At 39.3% G+C, this 12327-nt stretch overlaps 1 protein-coding gene across 2 annotated transcripts in view; it reads left to right on the top strand.

Moving 5' to 3' along the window:
- CELF2 (CUGBP Elav-like family member 2) overlaps positions 1–12327 on the top strand; it is a 563407-nt gene that overhangs the window by 245975 nt on the left and 305105 nt on the right. For both annotated transcript variants that reach the window (XM_057403784.1, XM_057403774.1), the window contains one exon: positions 2995–3030. Coding sequence is in view for 1 of the 2 variants with exons in the window: in XM_057403774.1 (XP_057259757.1) it covers positions 2995–3030 (36 nt within the window). In the remaining variant the exon portion in view is untranslated. The remainder of the gene's footprint in view (positions 1–2994; positions 3031–12327) is intronic.

Raw genomic sequence — 12327 nt, 5'->3', positions numbered from 1 at the left:
CCCTTGTACCGCTTTATTTTCAGTGACATTGCAGAGAAAACTGTGCTTGTTTTCTAGGAAAATGATAATTATAATCTAAAGGGTTTGGGCCTTTTTGTAATAGTTCAAATGTTTGCTGAGTTGATGAGTAACAGTGAAATCTTTGGATAGTTGGGAAGTAATCAGACTTGTGAGTTTGAGAGTTTGAGTTTGATCCGTATTTCAGAAATCATTCCCTTACATATTTTTGTTTAAAATTGGAATTTGATCCAACCAAATGTGAAACTGGCAGCACGATTAATTACATGAAAAATGTACGCGCTAAAGGTCTTGCAGGATCGTTGTTTAACATTCTGATCGCATTCAGGGTGGTTTCTTCATCACTGTATCGACTATTTGATAATTGCTTTTATAACGCCAGCGTCTCTTGTAGAGAGGGTTATTTAACAGAAATGAAAATCTTTAGGAATCTAGATGCACCAATCACTCACTTCTCTGCTCAGAAGCTGGCAGTGTGTTTCCAGTTTAACGTCCTCTTTTAAACCTAGCTTCTGCTGCTGCTGCTTGATGCTTCCTGTAGTACCCACCCGCGATTTGTCTGCTTGTCTCTTTAAGCTGGATGAGCAACTGCTATTTTATCAATTGTGCCCCCATACCCTAAAGCAATAAGGTTTGTGCTATTCTGTTATTAGAGTGATAATGGGTAGCTAAAGGGTAGGGAGTCCCTTTAGAAAAACGAAAAAAGAAACACCCAGCTTGACTTTTTAGTCCAGGTTCTTCCCCAAAAAAAGCATTTTCATTGAAATGCCTTTTCTTTTTCTTTTCCCCCCATTTCATTTTCACTGACAGGAGATGATGCCTGTGATTAGTGGAGGAACGGAAAAATTTCCTGACTGTAGGAACCATTCAGTGATCCAGTTCTTTGATAGGTTACGGAAAAATATCCTATTAATCCTTTGAACTGTGTAAGTCATGAGTAGTGCTTGGGAAATAAGGTGGTGTGATACCAACGTGCAGGAGTTTAATGAAAATAAAATAATCTAAAGTGTATAGCTGTATCAAATTACCCCATAGAAACCAAGTCTGTATTGCTGCACTCTAATTTCATTTTCTTATCTCTTTACATTCTCTTCCTCTTGCTCCTGGCTCTCACCTTTGATGTCATTTATATCATGGACTTTGTTCATCACAGGCACAGCTAAATACATACCTGTCTGCCTTTTTGCTGGGGTGGGAACAGGCTCTTCTGAGAGAGGCTTAAATGTCTCCTGGTCTGTCACTGAATGGTGTGTGCAAGAAAAGGGTGTGAAATGCCTTTCTATTTTTTTGCTTATTCCTCTTTGCAACCACTGAGCACGGTTCTGATCTGTGCCTTTTGAAGCAAAACACTGGGAGGTTTAAGGCAACCTTCTGTGACCAGCAAACTGCACGCGTTGAAGGTAGAGACTCAATGAAAATGCAAAGCCCTGAGTGCTTAGAGAGGGACCATTTTATCTTCTCTGACACTGTAATGGAGTCTACAATTGCCAGTGTAACCATTAAGGAAAGAGCCCGGGTGTCACTGTGGGGTACTCAATTAAAAAAAAATAATAATTAAAAAAAAACAGACCCTTGTAGGTGCCCGTAATTCATGTAGTGTCAAAAACCATGGGGGGATCTGGAACTGAAGAGGAGCTCTGAATTATTGCAAGTCTAATGTAGTAACTCTGTAGCTACTGCATTTAAAAAAGTGTCTTCAGAACATGGTGAAGCTCGGCAAGAGCCTCCAAAAATGTCTTTCTTTTTGCCTTTTACTTTTCCTCTTTGGATTTAGAAAGAAATTAGGCTTAGGGGTTCCATCTGTAAGGGTATAATGTTTATACCCTCATAATACAAACGTGTCAGCTTGGTTCCATGCTTCATCACAAGATCCGTGGCTTTGGAAATTGTTAAGGCAAGGAAGATTTGGAGACCTGTCTTGATTACCACCAGGACCCCTCAGAAAAGATGTGGATGGAAAGATTTTCTGTTCCTCAGCTGTAAACAAGGAGAAGAGAGTATTGTGTGGAGATTTGTCCCATACCACAAGTTCAAAGCTACAAATGGGAAAAATCTGCTGTTTAGATCTCAAACGCTGAAGCAAATAGGGCATGAACTAGCCAGCTGTCTTCTATGCAGCAGACTTAAACATAGGACAAAGAGTTGGTAGCTGAATGAGCAACATGTGAAATGAGATGGACTTCTGCTCAAGTCTAGGACAGCAAACTCCCTTAATACCGCCTTGCTGGTTTTCTTGAGGTCTTACACATAGGAGAGGAAGGAGAAATGGGGCTGTCCAGCTGTTTTCCTGATATTTGGATCCAAGTAAATGTGCTGGGAAGGGGAGCAAGGACACAGTGGTGGCAGATCTAGGGTGTATTTTAAGGGCTGTGTACATATGTAATGATAATGTATTTAATTGTTCTTTAATGTGACATGCCCATTTTCACTATCTTTTTCGTTTGCAATTTGTTTCCCTCAAACAGATTGCAAACCCACAAAATAGATTCAAACAGGCAGATTGGATCAGAAATCTCTTATTTGGAAAATAGTTATTGCCTAAAACCCAGTATAAGAAGACTTAACGTGATATTCTTTTCAGTCATGACATGGTTATGTATCTATCTAATGTCTTGCTTTTGCTGTGGTACTGAAAAAAGGGAACTTTTTCTACTAGAAAATAGGCCCACTGCTATGTTTTGGCTATGTCAGATCATGCAGTGCTGGCATTTGTAGTAGTGATAATGTTATGCCCTAAAAAATGAGTAATTGAACTCTTGAGAACTTTATTCTGATGAAATCCCTAAATCTCATTCCATCGTCTGCTTCTCACATTCTTTTGTATATGATCCTGTGGACATCACATCCTCAGGTGATGTAGTTGCATATAAAGCTGTATGTGTCTGCACTCCTAAAAGTACAGGCAGTATAAAGGTCTCTAAAATCTTACAACTTCTTTAAACACAAGCTAAGTTTTCCTCCCTTTGTGTCTTTCAGAGAGACTGCCACAGAGTTATCTGGAACATTACCAAGGTAAGCAAGTTTCTCTAAACTCCATCCGCGTATCAACGTCTGAAAGGTGCTGAAAGAAGCAAGACCTTTTGAGCCAGAACATGATCCTTTTCCTAAGGAAAACTGCTAGGATACTGAGAACTGGGGTGCAGAGAGGAGAATACACACTGCATGACATAGACAAATAGACTGGGACATACTGGCAGACCGAAACTACACAGCTTAGAGCAACATGTTGGAAGTTGCTTTGAGGCTTAGCACAGTTATGCACCTGATGAGAAAAATCCCAGATGTGGCTTTCTTCCAGCTGTGCAATTATACCCATTGCAGGTGGTTTGGCTTTTGCTTGAAATTTCACCCGAGGGATGAAGGGAGAGGAACTTGGATGTAGGAGGAAAAACCACTGTGATCTTAAGGCATTTTCAGTTGGAAAGCAGGAAAGCAGCTTAGACCAACTTGTATGCTGAGAAAGCTTTTCTCTAAATAATAGAACTAGACAAGACACCTAGGCTGCAGTAGAGGTTTCTGAAGAGACCTGCCTGTGTTTTGTCAGAGGATGCAATAAAGTGCTGCAATGATGCAGACAGAGAAAAAGGTGAAGTGAAACAAAAAGACTGATATAGTAACCTGATACTTAGCAGAGATGCTTGGTAAGTAAAGAAAACTCTGCTCTCAGTCCTCTTGCATCTTCTGCCACCAGTTTTTGCTCTCTGAGGTGCAGGGGATTTTAATGGGGTTATCAGTTTGGGGTGTTTTGCTATATTATGATTAATATCAGTGTTGTAGATCATACGATATATAACGTAAAAAGAATATTTCAGCAGGAAAGTTCTTTAAGCATGATAATGTATGCAAGTTAGAGAGAAGGACTTGGGGGTGTTGGTTGATGAGAAAATGAACATGAGCCGGCTTCAGTGTGCGCTCGCAGCCCAGAAAGCAACCGTATCCTGGGCTGCATCCAAAGGAGCGTGACCAGCAGGTCGAAGGAGGTGATCGTGCCCCTCTGCTCTGCTCTCGTGAGACCTCACCTGGAGCATTGTGTGCAGTTCTGGTGTCCTCAACATAAAAAGGACATGGAACTGTTGGAACAAGTCCAGAGGAGGCCACGAGGATGATCAGGGGACTGGAGCACCTCCTGTATGAAGACAGGCTGAGGAAGTTGGGGCTGTTCAGCCTGGAGAAGAGAAGCTGTGTGGAGACCTCAGAGCAGCCTTCCAGTATCTGAAGGGGGCCTATAGGGATGGTGGGGAGGGACTCTTCATTAGGGACTGTAGTGATAGGACAAGGGGTAACGGGTTAAAACTTAAACAGGGGGAGTTTAGATTAGATCTAAGGAGGAAATTCTTTACTGTAAGGCTGGTGAGACACTGGAATGGGTTGCCCAGGGAGGTTGTGAATGCTCCATCCCTGGCAGTGTTCAAGGCCAGGTTGGATGGAGTCCTGGGTGACATGGTTTAGTGTGAGGTGTTCCTGCCCATGGCAGGGGGGTTGGAACTGGATGATCTTAGAGTCCTTTCCAACCTGAACTATTCTATGATTCTATGATTAAGTTATTTCTTTTCTAAGGCAGAAAAGAATTGTCTGCCTTTCTTTATGGTGGATGTGGTATATCAGTTGACTAGTCTGTATTGTAAGCTGTAAAAATGTAGATTTTCATAGTATGTGATGGTTTTCCACCTGTACGTGATGATTTTCCCCCTCTGTAATGTATCACCTTGCTCTGTGAGTATAAAGTTGTGTGATTTATATCAGGTGTTCATTTATCAGATTCCTTTCTTTTTATGTCTTACCATCACTTGATATTCTCAGCAGTGCAAGCAAATGTGCTGGTGAAATTTTGCCAGGCATTTGCAGTGCTGACCCATAACCAGGTCTGCCTGATGCACACAAGATTTTATTCATCTTCATTGCAAAAGAATTACAATTCTTCATATAATCAAAAATAAAGAAAGAAAACAGGGATTCAACAGAGCAGCTGTCTCCTTGTTTAGGAATGCCAACAACAATGCCTAGGTATATCTTTTAATATGTTTAGTGCTAGAATATTTCTAGTTAGACCGCATGCCCCAATTGGTTAGGTATTATATGACTAATATACTGGAAACATGAAGTCCTTGTACTGCAGAAATAAATTCCACTTTAAATTAAAGTTCAAATGAGAGGTATGGGTGCTTGAATAAACATTGCGTTTCATACTTGCCATTAATGATTGCATAAATGTGGGTTTTGAGTTAATACCACAAGGCTTTAATTTGAGCCATGGCAAGACGTCACCAGTACAAATCAGATTGTACAAGCTATGTGCACAAGGCATTGCAATTGTGTTATAAATATTAAAACCTATAATCTTGCCTTGATTTAAAACAAATGTTTACAGCTGTGCACAGGTTGGCTACTCCTCCAGCCTTCATGGGGATTCACCTGTTCCTGCATTTCTCTAAACAAGCTGTTCCTTGGAGTTTTTAATCTTAGGTTGTGATGTATTAATCTATTTTTTTTTTGTTGTTCTTCTTTTAAACTTCAAGTGAACCATTTTTCTGTTATTAATTCATAGCAGCAAAACAGTCTGATTTCCCCTCCTACACCACATCTTCTTCCACCTGCAGCTATTTCATAGCAAATAAAGTTTTAGGTGTCACACCTTGAAATGACGAAACTAATAACCACTTTCCCACAGTCACTGTGCTTGTGGGATTTTGTCTGACGGGGCTGAAAATGCTCCTGTAATGCTAGAAATGTAACTCTCATTTGTGCAAGCAAACCTGATGTCTTTTCTCAGGGCATTAATGACTCATAGAACCATGGAATGGTTTGGGTTGGAAGAGAACTTAAAGCTCATCCAGTTCCAGCCCACTGCCATGGACAGGGACACCTTCCACCAGAGCAGCTTGCTCCAAGCCCCTGCGTCCAACCTGGCCTTGAACACTGCCAGGGATGGGGCAACCATAGCTTCTCTGGGCACCCTGTGCCAGCGCCTCAGCACCCTCACAGGGAAGAGCTTCTTCTGTATATCCAACCAAAATCTCCCCTGTTTAAGCTCCTACCCATTACCCCTTGTCCTCTCTCCACAGTCCCTGATGAAGAGTCTGTTTCTGCCATCCCTATAGGCCCCCTTCAGATACTGGAAGCTGCAATGAGGTCTCCACACAGCTTCTGTTCTCCAGGCTGAACAGCTCCAATTTTTGTTAGCCTGTAGATTCATGGATATATTTGCAGCAAGGATTGAGCAAATACCTTTCAGGCATTAGTCAAAGTGGTGAAAGGGTTTTCACTGCAAGCGATGTAAGTGTGAGCAGATGTCTCTGTACTTGGAATGTGTTGTCTGACTGTCAGGAAGGATTAGACACTGGTAGCACTAAGTTTTTGTTGTAATTAAAGCCAAAACCAAAGAACTGATGAAAAAAGAAAAAAAAAAAAATCTCCAAATTTTACATAGTTGATTAAAGAAGTGAAGTTCAGGATTTTTCCTAGAAAGCCTTTGTAAATATTCTGGAGTTACAGAAGAGAGTATTTTTTTCATTCTCTTGTCTCTTATAGTAACCAAGTGAGCTTACGTATGTGTGTTTTTAAAAAAGCAAACATACCAGTGTCTTGTAAAACAGTGATTTTTTTAATGTAGTCATTTTCCATTAAATACTGCTGATTGTTCTCTAGTTACTGTATTTAAGAGGAAGAAGAAATTGCCGTCTTGCCAATGAAGAATATGTATCATTGATAGGCAAAAGTAGAAAACTGAGTTGGTGGGCATCATTTAGAATTAATTAGATTGCTAGATTAACTTTGCCTGTAGAAAGACATGCACGATTATATTGAGTCGGTTTTAATTTACCAGTTATTTCTGATGATTTTGGGAAGCTCAGGCTAGAGAAGGAATTGAAAATTTCAACTCAAAATGTGATAAGAAAGCTTTACAATTTGTGTATTAAATGACATTATTATATCCATGAATGTATATTGTTTTATTCGAAGAAAGGCTTTCTGTATGCAACAGCACATCAAAGAACAGATCTTCACAAGGAAAACTTTATAATAATATTAAGTTGTTCATTGCATGACCTATTTAGAGTACTCAGATACTTCTTGTTGTAGACTACATAATTAAATTTTAAATGGAACATGATAAAGAAATTATACTGGTGATCTCCAGAGGTTTGAATACCCTATTTGGATCTTTACAAGAGTGTAGCAAAGGCATACTTTAAAATTTAATAAAGGTCTGGCCTATTTTTTTTTCCCCTTTTAGATGTTCTATAGCTGCTATGGCAGTCCTATTTGATACTGTATTTGCTTTCAGCACTTCATAGATGGTACCTGCGTTACAGACCAGACTAAAAGTATTAGAAGAAACACAGATCAAGAAACACACTATTTAAACATATTGTAAAACAAAGAGTGAAGATAATCTCCTAAAATCTTGTGGTGACCAAGCTTGTCATCACCCTTTTGCAGGCCAGCATCTGAGCTAAGCAGTCAAGGGGAGTCGTAAATGAGCAAGGTGGAGTGCTTGAGCACAGTGCAAAGCCCTGTGGGCATGAAGGAGATGGCCTTTGGAGCTCAAATAAGAAAATACTCAGCTTCAGTATCAAAGGAGTGATTCCAGTCTCTACTCACTTCTGTTTGTTTCTGTGAAAGTTACTTTATATTTAAAGAAAAACAAATATTTTCAGTATAGACTAACCACATGGATTATTTATTTGCTTAATGCTAGGTTAGTAATGATAACAGAAGTAAATCTGGGCTACTTTTCCACTTCTGTGAAGTGGCTCAATTTTACGTCCCACTCGAGAGGGGGAGTAAAGTTAAAGTGGTCACTTCCTCCCTGAACTGTTCTTTCCTAACGCTTAACAAAAACTCAAAAATAATTTGCATGGATATTTTTCATACAAAAGCTTGTGGAATTTAAGCAGCCCCTGCTTAAATCTTGAGCATAACTCGAGAAAACTTGTATTTTGAGGTGAAGGCCATCTTAAAAGTGCCATTAAGAAATTTCTTTAGAGAGGTGGGAGGAAATCTGCAGTAAGATACAACGGCGTGGACGCGTCGATATAAACAAGGTCAGGTGTTTTCAAAACAAAAATTTGAACCTTCAGCTTGTTGTAGAATCACAGAACAGTTTGGGTTGGAAAGGACCTTAAGATCATCCAGTTCCAACCCCCCTGCCATGGGCAGGGACACCTCACACTAAACCATCTCACCCAAGGCTCTGTCCAACCTGGCCTTGAACACCAACAGGGATGGAGCGTTCACAACCTCCCTGGGCAACCCATTCCAGTGCCTCACCACCCTCACAGGAAAGAATTTCCTCCTTATATCCAGTCTAAACTTCCCCTGTTTAAGTTTTAACCCATTACCATTGTCTTAGAATTATAACAATTTGCAAAACAGTGGTCTGGAGTAGGGCACGAATTTTAAGCCCTCTTGAGTTGGGAACTTATTCTCTGCCTTTCCTTTCCTTTAGTAATGGCTACTTTCCATTTACTGCAAAGACTTGTGTTCTTGCAGGTCTACAGCATTTTGAAAGTAGAATGTAAGTACTGAAGTCACTTCAGTACTTTTGAAAAATGTTAACCTGCAACTTCACCATTATTTAAATCTAATGCAACTAAGCTTTTATCTAAAGGAAGAAGAAGAATTGACAACCCACCATATGACAAGCAAAATGAAATCTCTTGATCACTAACTGTCAGCAGTCTTTCTAATACCATTGTGTTAGGGAATGATATGTCTTCCAAGGAGCTAAGTACACAAGGTTTTGAATCATTTCTGTCTTGACAGCCTAACACAAGTAACTACTTGTAAGTGCTTGGAGGAATTATAAAATCTATGTGGCTCAGTAGAGTGAGTTAATAAAACATCTGTGAGCATTTTAATTACTATAAAATGAAAATGACTGTTTCCTGACACTAATAGGTGCACGGACTAAGGACCTACTTGACATCTCAATTGCTTTCTTCACTGCTGTTGCATGGACAGAGGAGCTGAGGTTAGCTTCTGTGTTTGCTCTTCTGCTTCCCCTCCAGTTGAGATCTTTTACCAAGCAGTTTCTCTCACTCTGAGAACACCAGATTATGCCTTTCACCCCTCATGCTTCATATACTGTAGATATCCTCTCATGTTACTAGGGCTGCTTTACAGTCATCAAAGGCTTGAATACCCATCCACCTAAACTATACGTGTGTCCCTGCCAGACTGTGACAGAATTGTCCTTATCTTGATAGAATGTTTAAGAAAGTTTTATTCCCTCTTAAACAAAGCAGGGATTTGGCATAGCCCATTTGTGACCCTATCTTTTAATGGAGAAGTTCTGCTTTCCAACTCCAAATCCCTTCTCAAAACTCACTTTCTTTTAGAGACATATAAATAATAGGTCAAGAAAATGTTGTTCATCCCAGGTGTCAGGCAGTGGTAGCTGATAACATTAAAATCTCTTGAATGTCATACTATATGCAGCTAACCAGAGTCAGTCTTTGGAAATGATATCATCTTATATCTTTTTCTGAAACCTCATCATTAAAAAGAAAAGAAAAAGATTCCAGCTCTCGATATTTAAATCTTCTCAAGTCAACTGTCTTAAAGAGCAGGTTTTCCATAATTTGGATGCCTGCTATTTCCGTCAGGAAATCATTATTTTAAATTGAGACTTGAATTTAAGTAATAATTCCCTTTAAAAAAAGAAAAAAAAAATATGTTTGACTTTCTCTATGCCTAGGATGCTTATTTCTAAATACTCTTTTCTTTCATCCAACCTTTGAGCCATTTTTCTATACTCCAAGCAGGACTGCCTATTACCCATTGTATGAGCTGTATCAGAATGCCATGATGTTGTTTGGGCTTTCTGAGGTGCTGTAATATAAATCACAGTAATTATTTGGGCTAGTAACAAGCTTGCTGTTAGCGTAAGTGAATCTGTTGGGGTTTTTTTCAGGAAATAATACACAAGTTGTCCCTTCACTATTCTGCTTTCTATCTTTTCTAAGGAAAGCTTCAATATCATTAAAACATGACATGGATTCATTCTGTCTAGTAGCTGTTGGCATTTTTTATTGTTGTTGTTTTGCATCCATTTTGAAATATGTTTTTTACAGCTAATGTTAATCTTAAAACACACTTATGTGCAATCTGATCTGTTCCTGAAGAGATATCTTAAAAATCTTAAGAGGAGCCCAAGGAGCATGGAGGTGATTATCCATATGTGCTTACTGATAACTTGCATTCAAAAATTACTAAGACACCAATGGCAGGATTCACATCACCTATATTTAGCTACCACAAAATCCTCAGTCTGAAGAACCGAGGAGGAAATGAAGAGAAATAGGTACCTCATCTCAGGATAGGGTGAATAACCTTGGGGAATTGTTTTTCTTTCTTCGCTGCCTGAAAGTCGAGCCTGCGGGAATAGCATAGTCTAGATGTTTCACCTGATGATAGCTTTAATTTAAGGTGAGTTCTAGCAGCCTGAGTTTTATATAAGTGTTAAAGTGCCAAATGACGTAAGCTGATGCCTGCTGGAGTTTTGAGGACATTGCCATGCTTAACCTCAAAAAAACTTTCAATATTTGGTACTTAAGTCCTAAATATAGACCTTGCAAGGGGGGGGAAGTCAGACAAAAGCGATGGTTGGACTTGATATGGCTCTGACCCAGAAGGCAGTAGCTCTTCTCACAGTGCAGAGCCCTCAGAAATCGCAGCTCAGAGTCTGAAACAGTTCCTAATTTTACATAGCCTTTGAATCTTAAAATCAGTGCAAGCGGTTTTACACAGCGTTGGGTTTTGAACCCGCAACCATTTCCATTGGCCACTGTTAGCACCTCTCACAAACGCTAATGGATTTGATAGCAAACCTTTATCTTAAAAGTCTGGTAGGGCTTTCATTTTTATTCCCTGTTGTAAAACTCTAAAGCTAGAGACATAGTCCCTTCTCTTTTTTTTTTTCCCCCGTTACTCACCTTTACCAGACTTCCAAGCATCTTTTTAACTCGCCTTACAAAGCACTGCCAGCCAAACGTGCCCAAAGAGGATAACGTGCAGCAAAAATGAAAGGACTCAGATCTATTTTTTTCCATTCCTGAAGGTGAATTCCAAGATCATGATTATTTTTATTTATACAGTGCCTAAAGAGTGCTAAATACTTTATGGAACAAATAAAAGACCTCTTGTAAAAAGCACGCATTCCTATAATCTAATTTTAGTCTCAAATCAGGCAGTATGAATGCTAAGCAGCACAGCTTGAGGAAAAATGGAAGGTATATGAGGGCTACGCTAATAAGATCGAGCAGTTATTTATGTTCATTATCTGTTCCACTTAATAGCGCTGCAGTATCTTACTGGTTTATGTTACATTTACATTGGTCTGTGGAGAAGATTTGACTGACACAGAATGGTATTTCTTGGGTTTGCTTAAAAAATGAGCCTTTGAACAGCATTTTGAAGGAAGATAGAGAAAGAGACCATTATAGATGGATTTTGAGAGGCCATTCCAATGTAAGAAACGGCCAACTAACTTAAAATACAAAGCTTTTCTTTGCCCTCCTCGCTTCACTTACCGGCTCAGTTGAAATACTTGTGCTCCAAGCTGGTCATTCATGTGTATCCTTAAGTGTTGCTTTAGCACTTAAAGTCATCAGCACAATGTTATTTAGAAAGTCAGTGCAAAGCATTAAACTTGTGGGAATAACTTCATATATATATACATATATGCATTTGTGCATTTGGGGGAAGGTGTACATATATCAGCTTCCGGAGAATCAGAGCAGCAGCTGAAGTCAAGGAGAGCTTTGTTAACATTGGTGGGGTTGAGAAGTTTTCTCTTAGTACCTTTGCAAGGCATGTGTCATATATATATGTGTGTGATTATATAATGGTGTACTATATGTTTTCTAAATAGTTAGAAATTAACTGCTGATTATTTTGTGTATCATCCTTACCATTGGTCCCAGGACAGCAGTAATAAGATATATGGATGCGACAGTGTCAGGAGACCCACACTGATACTCCTAAGACAACAGAGACTCCAGTTGAGTCCTCTCCTCAATGTTCTTTGTCTTCTGAGCATTGCTTTTATTTATTAAGTAATAGCTAGCGTAACATTTACAAAAACTGCAACTGTTTGAACAGTTTCAACAGATTTGCTGTGAATTACAAGCAAGTTTTACACAATTCTGAGTAAACTGTTTAAAGAGGTTTAAAAAAACCCCAGGAACCAAACACGTTCCCCAGTGCTCAAGGTTAACAGTTTATACTTTGTCTATATTATATTAAAAACATTTTTACTGGATCCCATAAACGTTGCACATTTTTAAAAGGCAACGATCACAGTGG

Source organism: Pezoporus wallicus, unplaced genomic scaffold (assembly GCF_028554395.1).
Source record: "Pezoporus wallicus isolate ANWC-B61680 ecotype Strahan unplaced genomic scaffold, APGP_CSIRO_Pwel_v1 contig_6978, whole genome shotgun sequence".
Classification (NCBI taxonomy): Eukaryota; Metazoa; Chordata; class Aves; order Psittaciformes; family Psittacidae; genus Pezoporus; species Pezoporus wallicus.
This window is presented reverse-complemented; position numbering and strand designations above follow the sequence as displayed.